The 12,999-nt window shown below is 49.1% G+C and overlaps 1 protein-coding gene across 3 annotated transcripts; it reads left to right on the forward strand.

Annotated features, from left to right (window-relative positions):
- Positions 1-253: 253 nt before the first annotated feature.
- On the forward strand, positions 254-11,981 carry LOC123097443 (uncharacterized). 3 transcript variants are annotated; one of them, XM_044519184.1, is made up of 12 exons: positions 254-479; positions 593-4,536; positions 4,796-5,340; positions 5,414-5,487; positions 5,846-5,930; positions 6,140-6,226; positions 6,380-6,452; positions 6,644-6,687; positions 11,005-11,133; positions 11,225-11,326; positions 11,408-11,536; positions 11,640-11,981. In XM_044519184.1, exons 2-11 carry the CDS (start codon positions 1,023-1,025, stop codon positions 11,456-11,458), a joined length of 4,704 nt encoding a protein of 1,567 aa, XP_044375119.1. In that variant the 5' UTR covers positions 254-479; positions 593-1,022; the 3' UTR covers positions 11,459-11,536; positions 11,640-11,981. The 3 variants fall into 3 exon arrangements, with proteins under 3 accessions (XP_044375119.1, XP_044375120.1, XP_044375118.1); XM_044519185.1 differs by having other exon boundaries at positions 263-3,543; positions 3,676-4,536; XM_044519183.1 differs by having other exon boundaries at positions 264-4,536.
- The last annotated feature ends 1,018 nt before the right edge of the window (positions 11,982-12,999 follow it).

Consider the following 12,999-nt stretch of genomic DNA (forward strand, 5'->3'; position numbering starts at 1 on the left):
CTTGCTAGGACGTGGTAATGTGGGGGTTCATAGGATTATGAACCTTGCTATACGTACGATAAATTCGTGCCGAACACTCCATACAATTAAAGATAGCCATAGATGATTCAGTTTGTGGGCCCTAGTATTTAGAGATGATCTCAGTCTGATCGTACTGTTGTCCGTCCGACAAAAAGACATCGTACGTAGACTAGTTTCGTAGGATTATATAGCTTGCTTCCAAGGTGTTGGATCTTTTTCCAAAATCCATCGGAGGGACAGAGGTCTGACACGAGGCGTGGGATCATACTACTGATATAAAGCGTTTCCCTAATATAAATAAGTAAGTGGCGACGTCATCAGGATACACAATCCTATGCCGGTGAAGGGTGGAATTATCCCTTCTCCGGCATCATTTAATCCTGGGATATACTCTCCCACGCCCGCTCGAATTTCTTCCAACGAACCTTCCTAATCAGCCATCCCTAATACACAAATCCGTGTGAGTTCTGTCGAGCCTCCTCGGTTATCTTGGTTCTTGCTTGGATCGTGGACAGATCCTTTCTTTTCGAGCTCTGATTTGTGAGCTTGGTTTGTTGTTTCTCTGGTTCAGATTACCCAGGAGATTTGATCTCTTCAGGGTGTTCTTATACGTCGAATCTGGGGCGAAATCAGAGGTATTATTGGGCGGTGTCGCTTCCGATCCTGCCAAGGTGGTTTGTTTATTTTATCCCGCGGCATTAGCTTGTTGGATTGTCGTAAAGTTCGGATTCTCAGCAGGGACACAAGTTAGATAGGGACAATCCCGAATTTGGGGATTGGGAAGTTCCCGATTTCTTGAAGAATTGGTTGGAGTTTTGAGGTGAAATCAATAAAGGTTAGGAGGTGCATATTCTTGATAATTTCTCCTGATTGTTAATTGAGTGAAAAGATTGTTCTTTGAGATGGATGGTCGTGGTCGCCCGGAATTCTCATGCTAGAGGTTCCAGTGTTTCATGGTCTGATGATCTGTGCCGCGCAAAAGCTCCCAGATTGTGGGCAAAATGTATGCCGTCGGAAAGGTCTTGTACAGTGTCGCCGGTCCATTCCACCCATTTGGCGGTGCGGTCGACATAGTTGTTGTGCAGCAGCAGGACGGCAGCTTCAAGAGCTCGCCGTGGTATGTGCGATTTGGCAAGTTCCAGGGGGTTCTCAAGACAAGGGAGAAGGTGGTAAACATTGCTGTGAATGGTGTCGAAGCCGGGTTTCACATGTACTTGGATAGCAATGGTGAGGCTCACTTTCTCAGGGATGCAGACTCAATTACTGCAGAAGGGGATTTTGTTGTGTCCACTTCATCTTTGGGGGATGAACGGGAGGTGCTGATGCAGGATGCACAGTTAAGGAAATCCAAGAGCACTTCTTGTGATATCTCAACCATGGAGGCCAGTGCTGGGGATGGGAAGATGCCTGCGAGGACAGTCTCAAGACAGAGCACCATACTTGAGCGGATGTTTGGACGGAAACCAAATAAGGACAATGCCCCTGCTGTGGATAGTGTGTGCTCATTAGAGCGTGCGGAGATTGCAGCCGAACTCCTTGATGCAAAGTGGTCGACAAATCTCTCGCATGGTTCGGAAGCTCCTAGTTCTGATCATGAACCTTCCAGTAGTCATCTGAGAGATGCTGGCAATGGTAATCAAGGGGAAACCGCAAAAATGGTATTGCCAGATTGTAGCTTGGATCATGACAAAGCAATGGGCTCTAATTGTGACAATGTGAACAGCACTGTTGGTAGCCCACATGGAGGAAGCAGGAGTTCAGGAGATGAAAAGGCACACTGTATACAAACCACTAGTGTCGAGGAGGAGATTGTTGCCATTTATGCACATAAGACTGATGGGATCATGTCAACTATAGACTGGCCAGGACCAGAATATATGTCAAATGATTTGGATACAGGTAAAAGTATCAATGAGTCTGTTGATACTCAAGGTGAGTTGCAGCGTAATCTTGAAGATGTTACAGTAAGGGAAATGCATACGGAGGTTTTTTCCAATGGTATTTTTGAAATTCATGCAATTGAAACAGGCATTACTGATTGTAAAAGTGAAGTGGTTTCACAGTTGGTTGCTGTTGATTCCGACAAGTTCAACCAAAATTTTACTGAAGCAAATTCACCAACTTTTAGCACAATCACATATTTATCAAGTGAAACGCATGATGGTTCATCGATTGCTTGTGGTCATAAGGCATGCCAAGAGAAAGTGGTCATTATAAGTACCTCGGAGACTCTGGAGAGCTCATATGATGTGTCCAATATTTTGGCTGATGAAGTTCATTATGCTGAAGGTAACTCATTGGCTGATGGTCTACAGTTTGAAGAGTGTTCCAGAGTCTCCAGTGGAAAATTGGAACAGGAAGATGTCAAGGAAAGGTCACTGTCAAATCATAGTTCTAGCAATAAAGAAGACTTGTATAACTTGGGTGTTCCAGAAGTTTCTGTTTTTGATGACTCTAGTTCTCAAACCTTCCAAGCTAATCTTCCTGATAAGGATATTTCTGTCAGTACTCTTGTCAATGATCACATGGATATTTCTGTGAACACTGTTGCAAATGATCATAATACCAGCTCATCTCATGATTTAGCTTGTCAGCATGGTCTAATATTTCCTGATGCTTCTCCTGGTGGTATAGATATATTGAGTTATGTGCATGAAAATGATTCTGACGATGTAGCAAAGGATTCCACGGTGAATACTAAAACATGCTATGGGGAACATGATGTTTCTTTCAATCAGCCACCAAAAATTCAAAGTGTGGCCGGAGAGTGCATTGCCCAAACACATGATGTCCCTAATAAAGTGGAAGGTGAAGTTTCATCAATTATTTTTGATTTTTCCAGTTTGAGCAAAGTCGACACAGAAAATATCAAGCTAGAATATGATGAGAACCGATCTGGTTCTGCAAGTGGAGTTGACATTGAGCTTGTGCCTGACAGGCCCGGAGAGTGCATTGCCCAAACACCTTATTTCCTTAATAAAGTGGAAGGTGAAGTTTCATCAATTGTTTTTGATTTTTCCAGTTTGAGCAAAATTGACACAGAAAATATCAAGCTAGAATATGATGAGAACCGATCTGGTTCTGCAAGTGGAGTTGACATTGAGCTTGTGCCTGACGAGCCCGGAGAGTGCATTGTCCAAACACCTGATTTCCCTGATAAAGTGGAAGGTGAAGTTTCATCAATTGTTTTTGATTTTTCCAGTTTGAGCAAAGTCGACACAGAAAATATTAAGCTAGAATATGATGAGAACCGATCTGGTTCTGCAAGTGGAGTTGACATTGAGCTTGTGCCTGACGAGCCAAGGGACGAAGCAGAAGCACTTATGTCTTTATCTGCTTGCCGTAATAAATTAGAAGATGAATCTTCACCAATTATTTCTGATTTTTCCAATTTGAGCACAGTCGAAGCAAAAAATGCCAACTTGGAAGATAATGAGAACAGACCTAGTTCCACAAGGGGAGTTGAATTAGTGCCTGTGCCTGAGGACCCAAGGGATAAAGCAGAAACAATTGTGCCGCCCTGTAAGTTTGTAGATGAAATTCAGTTTCAATTTAGTGACACTACAAGTTTTTCTGGCAGAAAGACTATGGATGGTATAGTAGCTAATAAAGCAGCAATTGAACGAGTGCATAATGCAGCTGATGGTGATGCAGGTGAAGGAGTAAACGACATTGATCTCGAAAATAAATCAGAAAACAATCCTGATTTTTCAAGGCCCGAGATTATCCTTGTTCCTATTCCTGGAAGTGGGTTGCATCCATCTGATAATAATCTGGAGGCCAAATCTGCACCAAATATCCGTTCTCACATACACGATCTTGAAAGATCTGATAATTTTCGAGTAAGTCAGTCACTGTACAATGGTAAGAATAGCGAGGTTGATCCAGTCAAGAGTAAAAACTCTGGCTTTCCAGAGCAGGAACTAGAAGGCACTAGTCAGTCAAAAGAAAATAGTGCCCCAACGGATAAAGCAGAAACAATCGTGCCGTCCTGTGAGTTTGTAGATGAAATTCAGTTTCAATTTAGTGGCACTACAAGTTTTGCTGATAGAAAAACCCTGGATGATATAATAGCTAATAAAACAGCATGTGAAGGAGTGCATGATGAAGCTGATGGTGATGCAGATGAAGAGGGAGGGAATGACACTGATCTCGGAAATGAATCAAAAAAACATTCTGATTTGTCAAGGCCTAAGATTATCCTTATTCCTAATCCTGGAAGTGAGTTGCATCTATGTGATAGTAATCTGGAGGCCAAATCTGCACCAAATCTCTGTTCTCACATAAACGATCTTGAAAGCTCTGATGGTTTTCAAGTAAGTCGCTCACTGTACAATGGTGAGAATAGTGGGGTTGATCAAGTCGAGAGTAAGAACTCTGGCTTTTCAGAGCAGGAACTAGAAGGCACTAGTGAGTCAAAAGAAAATAGTGGCCTGTGTGAGCTCATCAACAGTCCAGTGCCTGATAACAAGCACTCTGATGACCTGAAAGACGATTCGTTCAACCCTTTTGTGGGTGAGTTTGTTTTACTATATGAGCTAATACGTCTGTGCGCTATAGTAGGCGTTAATGATATTTATTTTGTTCTGCAGATTAAATGTGATGCTTATCTCTTACTCTTAGTAATAATTCTGTTCTGCGGCATGTGCAGTGAATTTTCTAGATATACTCATATTCATCAATTTCAGGGGACTGGATTCAGTTTCATTTTTTACTTTTGCCTGCAATATTGTATGTGTCAGTGTAATAATCGCTAGCTGTGTCATTTTTGTAGAATTATCCCTATGCAGGCACTTGTTATCTGAAGGCATGGGAGCAGATGCTGCGTGCAAAACCTTTGATGCTGAGAAGATAACCTTAGAGAAGTTCCGTGCCATGGAGCAGTCATTGATAAGAAATGGCAAGCTAGTTGTTAGGATTTCTGGCCGTTACTTTCCCTGGGATGTAGCTGCACCTGTCGTACGGGGGATGGTTTCTTTTAGAGAGGAACAGCTCTTTGAACACCAAGGTATGATAAAGGTGGAGCGAGTTGAGCCAAGCACAACACAAGGTGGCAGCTGGAGAATTTGGCCATTTAGTTTCAAAAGAACGAGGACTATTAACAGCATCCAGCCAGTTTGTGAGAGCACAGTCGCGAGTACTTTGTCCATTCCTGTTAGAGAGTCGGATGGAGAAAGAAATAAAGCCAGTGCAAAGATGATGGAGAGGAAGGTGCGATCGCTCACTCCAACATCTGAGGAGCTTGCGTCTCTTCATCTCAGAGAGGGCAGGAACATTGTGACATTTACCTTCTCCACTGCTATGCTTGGGACGCAGCAGGTTAGTTGCCATTCTTTCATCATCACACTTGATTTGCCCATGCAGTTTCTCATCCTCCCCGCCTTTTCGACAGGTAGATGCTCACATATATTTATGGGAATGGAATGCACACATTGTCATATCAGATGTTGATGGAACTATCACCAAGTGAGTTGGGCAAATCCAGTTGGCATTTTTTTTGAATCCGTCTCCTGAATGCCAGGAACATAATGATTTATAAATACTCCATTTGATTTGATTAACTTCTTATTACCTTTTCAGTTTTAAAACGACATTTTGTGTTAAATAAAAAGTGGTAATATATAAGTAAAAGAGTTTGGAAAAATAACGTCCTGTTTTTTGGTTGATGGAACTTATCCTATCTGCTTACAAGAGGGAGGGAAGAACATGAACGTTTTTTTTCTTATTCCAAACATTCAAATATGTATTTTGTTCACTGCAAAATAGGGGCATTTTGTTCTTATTCCATACATTCAAATATTTATAACTGTAACTATAAATGCAGGTCTGATGTTCTAGGTCAGTTCATGCCAATGGTTGGTGTTGATTGGTCTCAAAATGGAGTTGCTCATTTATTTTCTGCAATAAAGGTATGCAGCAAGACAGAAGTATTATATTTCATTCCCAGATATAGCTCAAGACAGTCGCAATTGATCCATTATATATCATCTTTTCTCCAACTACAGAAGATTTTCCAAATGCCTGACGAATTGCATATGTTTGTTTTTCTGTGTGAATTTTTGCAGCAAGCTGCCTCTAAAATGTTTTTAATTGTGTTTGTTCTTATGGCCTTCCACAGGAAAATGGATATCACCTGCTTTTTCTAAGTGCGCGCTCAATTTCACAGGCCCACCTAACAAGGCAGTTTCTTTTCAACCTAAAGCAGGTATTAAAAATTTCTCCCACCCTTTGTTCATCTGTCTGTGCCCGAAAGTCACAAGTGGTGATAATACTTTATATGTTGAATACCCAATTATCTAATAAAGAGTGCCAAGTGTTGATCTATCTCATTCTACCCACATGTCAATATGGATTTCAGGACGGAAAAGCACTTCCTGACGGCCCTGTCGTGATATCTCCTGATGGCCTCTTTCCATCTTTGTACAGAGAAGGTGAGCACTAGCCTTTTATACTAGGGACAGACATTAAAAAACTAGTATAGCACAGTTTTTTCTTTAGTGCCAAGTTTGAGTTTCTGAAGTGATGAGGACAGTGCTGAGGAATCTGGAGGCTGCTGAATTTAGTTTGATCTGTGCCAAGTGAATGTGTATTGAAACCACCGTTGTTTGACATTGTTTTGCAGTTATCAGAAGAGCTCCTCATGAATTCAAGATCTCATGCCTAGCGGTGAGTAACTGACTAGTCCCTAAGACATAAAAATCGAGAAGAAAAGACAACTATTGTTAGAGTACGTAATGAGCCTAATGGACCTGGGATGGCGGTATAGCCCGTTAGTCTTAGGGTTAATTAGAGATAAGGGTCGCTTGCTTAGGGGTCAAATAAGCCTTGCTTGAGAGTCAAGTAAACTTCTCTATATAAAAAGAGGAGATGTATCAATCTAATCAAGCAAGAATTAAGAAGGAAATCCCTTCCCTCTTACCCGGCCGTGGGCAAAAGGCCCCCGGCCGGCCCTCTCGCGCCCTCCTTCTAGCAGCGCCATACCAATTTGGTATCAGATAGCTTCGGTGCAATCATGTCCTTGTCGCCGCTCACCCCGACCCTCCCGCTGCCGACCGCGACGACCGCCCTGATGGCCACCACGGCCAGCGCCCCACTCTTGCCGGTGTCGGTCACCTCCGCCGCGCCCGTACCCGTCGTCTTCACCCCGGAGGAGATGACGGCTGCCATCCGGGATCTCACCCAGGCGGTCGCGGGCATCTACACGTTCCTCGCGAGATCCTATGGGCTGCAGCCGCCTGTGCCCTTCACAACCGCCCCGCCGCCGCAGCAGCAGCCGCCGTGGCAGCCGCCATCCTCGGCGACCCCCGTCGCCGCTGCCATGCAGCAGCTGCCGTGGCAGCCGCTACCAGCAACAAACCCCGGCGCCTCCGCCATGCAGCAGCTGCCGTGGCAGCCGCCACCAGCGACGAATCCCGGTGCCTCCACCATGCAGCAGGGGTAATAGCTGCACCCGCCGCCACCGGCGACCGCGACCCTGGGCATCCCGACGACGGTCCCGGGGGGTGCCCATCCACCAGGTCCGGTTTTCTCCGTCGCTGTCTCCGTTACCGGCCTGGCTCGCTGGGTCCCTTGAGCCGGTATACACGACGGCCTCGGTCGGGCCGTACGTGCTGGCCCCTCTGGCGACGCACCCGGCCATGCAGTTTGGCGGGTCATCGGGCTATGCCGAGCCCTTCACCAGCGTCGACGGGCCCCTGTTCCAGGGCGGCACCCTGATGCCCGCCTACTCGGCCCCGTCATCCTCGCTGCTCCGTGCTGACGCGGCGCACCCGCCCGTCGTCCACGTCCAGACGCCACCAAGATTCTCCAAGTTGGGAGTTCGCGACCCATGATGGCACCATCGACCCCTTGAATTGGCTCAACCAATGCGACCAATTTTTCAGGGGACAGCGCACGCTCGCGTCCGACCGCACCTGGATCGCTTCATATCATCTCCGAGGAGCCGTGCAGACGTGGTACTACGCTCTCAAACAGGACGAGGGCGGCATGCCACCATGGGAGCGCTTCCGCGATTTGTGCCTCTTGCGCTTCAGTCCGCCTATACGCGGGAGCCGCCTGGCGGAGCTTGTGCGCCTTCCGTTCCTCACCACAGTGCAAGACTTCGCCGACCGCTTCCAGGCACTGGCGTGCCACGCCCCCGGCGTTTCGGCTCGGCAGCGGGCTGAGCTCTTCGTCGGCGGCCTACCGGACCACATCCGCGTGGACGTGGAGATGCGCGGGCCACAGGACCTCCAGACGGCCATGTACTACACCGCGCGTTCGAGCGTCGCGCGGTGGTCACCCAGCAGGCGCCACCGCCCCGGGCCGCTGGGCCGCCACCCTGGCTGGAAGTTCCCGCGCAGGGTCGGCCTGCCCAGGCTTCCACGGCACCCCTCGCCGCGGCTGTGGCACGCCCGTTCCGCCGGCTCACCCCGTCCGAGCAACTCGAGCGTCGCCGCCAAGGGTGTGCTTCAACTGCGATGAGCCCTACGTACCGGGCCACATCTGCCCGCGACTCTTCTACCTGGAGGCTGCAGACTACGTTGAGGAGGACCCCGCCGCCACCGGGCTCAGCAACCAGCCCGTCCCAGTTGACGCGGAGGTGTTTGGCGACCGTTGATCTTCCCCGCTTTCCAGCTCGAGGACGAGCTGTTTGTGCAGGCGGGGAGAAATGTTATGACCGGCATATTAGGGGCTTAGCCCAGTTAGTTGTGGCCCAGTTTATCTTATCGTTATTAGGGGCTTACCGCTTAGCCCAATTATCTTATTAGGAGGATTCTATAAACTCGTGTAAGGACCCGTTTTGGGATTAAGCAAGAAGCAATCATATTTGCTCGGCTTCCTTAGGGAGCCGGGAGACCTGACCCTAGCCGCCGCCCCTGCTCTCTCTCTCTCTCTCGCGCGCACACGCAACAACGGCGCCCCAGCGCCGGCGACCATGCCTTCCTCCACGCAATCCCTCCTTCCACCCCTACAACCTAAGACCACGCCCTGGTAGGGATCCGGTTCCTACCAATTTGGTAGTGTTAGAGTACTTAATGCGTCTAATGGGCCTGGGCTAGCGGTATAGCCCGTTAGTCTTAGGGTTAATTAGAGATAAGGGTCGCTTGCTTAGGGGTCAAGTAAGCCTTGCTTGGGAGTCAAGTAAACCTCTTTATATAAAGAGAGGAGATGTCAAGTAAGCCTTGCTTGGGAGTCAAGTAAACCTCTTTATATAAAGAGAGGAGATGTATCAATCTAATCAAGCAAGAATTAAGAAGGAAATCCCTTCCCTCTTGCGCCGCAGCGGGCAAAAGGCCCCCGTCCGGCCCTCTCGCTCCCTCCTTCTAGCAGCGCCATAACAATTTGGTATCAGCTAGCTTTGGTTCGATCATGTCTTCACCGCCGCCCAACCCGTCTCTTCCGCTGCTGGGATTCTCCGTCGCGCCCGCCCCCGCCGTCCTCACCCCGGAGGAGGTGTCCGGGGCGCTGCGGGACATAACCCAGGCGGTCCAGGAGATCCGCCTGTTCTTGGCCGGGTCCTACGGGCTGCACCCGGCTGCGCCGCCCATCGCCGCCACCGCGTCGTCGTGGCTGCTGTGGCAGCCGCTGCACCAAGCGGCCTCCGCCGCGCTCGCTGGGCCGCTGTCATCCACCGCCCCGCCCTGGCTGCAGTGGCAGCCGCCGCTCCTGGCGGCCTCCGCCGCGCTCGGCGCTCCGCCGCAGCAGCCGCTGCCGCTGCCCCAGGGCGTCCCCGCCACGTTCGCCGGGCCGCTGCAGCAGCCGTTGTAGCTGCCATCCACCGCCACCACCGCCCCGCCCTGGCTACAGTGGCAGCCGCCGCTCCTGGCGGCCTCCGCCGCGCCCGGCGCTCCGCTGCAGCAGCCACCGCCGGTCAGCTCCGGCTCCGCATCGACCGCGCCGGCGGGAGTCCCGATCCATCAGATCAAGTTCCCGCCGTCGCCATTACCGCTTCCCCAGGGCGTCCCCATCCAGCAGATCAAGTTCCCGCCGCCGCCGTCACCGCTTCCGGCTTGGATCACTACCCGCCACGTGTCGGCGGCGGTGAGGCTGCAGGCTGCTGTGCGCGGCCTCCTAGTGCGTCGGCGTGTGCGGGGGATGCATGGTCTGTAGCTGCCGCTCCTCCCAGCTGCGCTTCGCTGCGCAAAGGACCTCGATCTCGTCCGCTGCGTCGGGGATCTTGGGCATGCGGTTTCCCCCACGGGCAGTGGGCATGCCGTTTTCCCCGCGGGCAGCGACCTAAAAGTCTGCGACATCGGCAGTTGGGGGGGCGCACCCCTCTTCGTCATTCTCCATCGCAAGCCCTCCACTTATCTCTGTGCGGTGCAGACCAACAACCGTCCGGCGGGGAGAAGGCATGGTGTCACCGACAGGAGCGCACCGCGTAGCACCACTGCATTCCGCCGCCGGTCGCTGCGAGGGCGGCTTTGCTGGTCGCTCTTGCGACCACTTCTAGGTGGCCATACACATGCACTCCTTTTGTCTAGATGGTGTCCATGGGATCCAGGTGGCTGTACACGTGCACGTTCGACGTGCGGATGGTGTCCACTTTTTTTAAGGGGTCCAAAATAAAGTGTCCCAGTCCATTTCAGGTTGAGAGTAATAAAACAAGCCGAGATGTAAAAGGCTTGTTTTTAGGTGTTAGGTTTGTGTCGCGTCGAGTCATGGTTATAAGTTGGTTAGGCTGCAGCTCGAGGACAAGCTGCATGTCCAGGTGGGGTGTAGTGTTAGAGTATGTATGGGCCTGGGCTGGCGGTATAGCCTGTTAGTTTTAGGGTTAATTAGAGATAAGGGTCGCTTGCTTAGGGATCAAGTAAGCCTTGCTTGAAAGTCAAGTAAACCTCCCTATATAAAGAGAGGAGACGTATCAATCTAATCAAGCAAGAAGGAAATCCCTTCCCTCTTGCCCGGCCGTGGGCAAAAGGCCTCTGGCCGGCCCTCTCGCGCCCTCCTTCTAGCAGCGCCATAACAACTATGTAGTAATAAAGTGTTGCATACATACAGGATATCAAAGCACTATTTCCTCCTGACTCGCATCCTTTCTATGCGGGATTTGGGAATAGAGATACTGATGAGCTTAGTTACCTCAAGGTTGGGATTCCCATGGGCAAGATCTTCATAATTAATCCCAAGGTAAGAAATGAAAAACATGTGCATTTGCATAGTGTGAATAAAGTCCAGTAAGTGAAGGCATTTGTTTGTTTATATTTGTGGTTTGGTGCAGGGTGAAGTTGCTGTGAATCGCCGGGTGAATACCAAATCATACATGTCCCTGCATGCTCTTGTGAATCGGGTGTTCCCTCCTCTATCGTCACCACCGGAGCAGGTCTGTCTGTCGTGTTTTCTGATTCTTGACTTGAATTTCATCAGTGTGTTTTGTACCTTGACCTGATGGTGGTGACTCCAGGAGGACTACAACACCTGGAATTACTGGAAGATGCCAGTCGCTGATATTTGAGGTGCAGTCTGGGCACAATGCTCTATGGCGCACAGCAATGTCCATAAGAAGGCGAAGGCAGAGGGGTAGTGCAGCGAGGTATCGTTGTCATAACCTGTTGTGTTCCCTGCCTGCTACGGAGTAGTAGTAGTTTCTTGCAGGAGGTCAATCCTCACATATACATTGTCTTGTGTTTCCACAGGCCAATGAATGGTTGGCGAATGCTCCTAATGCAAGATGAAGGTGTGTATAATACGGAGTAGGCAACAACATAGTCTGTACGAGCGATGCCATCATATTGCAGCTTGGTTGAAAATGGGAGGTCCCTTGAGTTGGTTTCTTCTTCCTTGCTGTACTATCGTAGTAGTACTAATTTTGTACTAGAACAACAAAACAAGAATTCAAATATCATCAAGCCTGTAGGATTGGATGCTGGTGATGACGTTGCGTTTTGCACATGTCAATCTTGTTATTTTAATTTTGTCTGCCTCTGCCCGTGGACAATTTATTTGCAAAATAAATATAGCGTCAATATTGATCGTTCCCTCCTGTTCCTGTTCCAGTCAGTTTGCTAGGTTCTCCTGCTATTTGCTTCGTTTTTTTTCCTTCTGTTTATAGGAAATTGGTTCTGGCTTTAATAATTCGGATTTGCTATGTCACATGTACTCCGTTTGCTAGTTAAAACGGAGTAGATGTGAAGTAGTTATCTCACATCCAACTTTCTAACCACATGATTTAGAAATCAATATTCGTGTCTTTAGGTCCTTTTCTGTTTGTTCAAAGTGCTTGAGGGCGTCATGCACCTACTCTATCGTTTGTTCCGATCGGACTCAACGATCGACTCGACGACACGAGCATGTATTTTGTTCGCTTCAGCGTTGACCCATTTAAGCACTGATGGACGCCGTGTTGCTTTTGTTGTGCTCCTGTGTGTTTGCAGGTGCATGCGTAGGTCGTGGAGCTGGCTCACGACTGTCTCAGTATAGCCGGTCCTAAGCCCGGGTAAAGAAGGAAGATTGTGATAGGCTTAGGGAGTCACCGTAAAAACTCAGCCATTCTTATAGGGATGAAACCCAAAAGATTTTCGTTGGGGCGTAACCCTCTCAGCGACACACCACATTGGAACCCGGGCGTGATGCAAAATGGGCAAGGGCCTTGCCGTCACCCCCCAGATGGCGCGCCGTATCATGATCCGGATACGGTGGCAAGTGAGCGAGGATCGGGTCATTGCATCCTTAGTGGCGCGCTACATCGGCGCCCGGATGTAGTGGAAAATGAGCAAGGGTCTTCGCATTCGACTCAACGAGTGCGAAGAAATGAAGCTAGCCGAGCCTAGGAGGATTCGCTTAGGTAGCTGGAACGTAGGGTCTCTGACAGGGAAGCTTCGGGAGCTAGTTGATGCAGCGGTGAGGAGAGGTGTTGATATCCTTTGCGTCCAAGAAACCAAATGAAGATGACAGAAGGCGAAGGAGGTGGAGGATACCGGCTTCAAGCTGTGGTACACGGGGACGGCTCCAAACAGAAATGACGTAGGCATCTTAATCAACAAGAGCCTCAAGTAT

Source organism: Triticum aestivum, chromosome 4D (genome assembly GCF_018294505.1).
Source record: "Triticum aestivum cultivar Chinese Spring chromosome 4D, IWGSC CS RefSeq v2.1, whole genome shotgun sequence".
In the NCBI taxonomy this organism is placed as follows: domain Eukaryota; kingdom Viridiplantae; phylum Streptophyta; class Magnoliopsida; order Poales; family Poaceae; genus Triticum; species Triticum aestivum.

What these genes read in the sequence shown, in the direction of transcription:
- LOC123097443 (XM_044519184.1), top strand. Translation starts at nt 1,023, where the DNA reads ATGTATGCCGTCGGAAAGGTCTTGTACAGTGTCGCCGGTCCATTCCAC. An exon ending in CTATGCTTGGGACGCAGCAG is followed by an intron (nt 5,341 to 5,413) that starts GTTAGTTGCCAT and finishes CCTTTTCGACAG; the next exon opens with GTAGATGCTCACATATATTT. An exon ending in TATCGTCACCACCGGAGCAG is followed by an intron (nt 11,327 to 11,407) that starts GTCTGTCTGTCG and finishes TGGTGACTCCAG; the next exon opens with GAGGACTACAACACCTGGAA.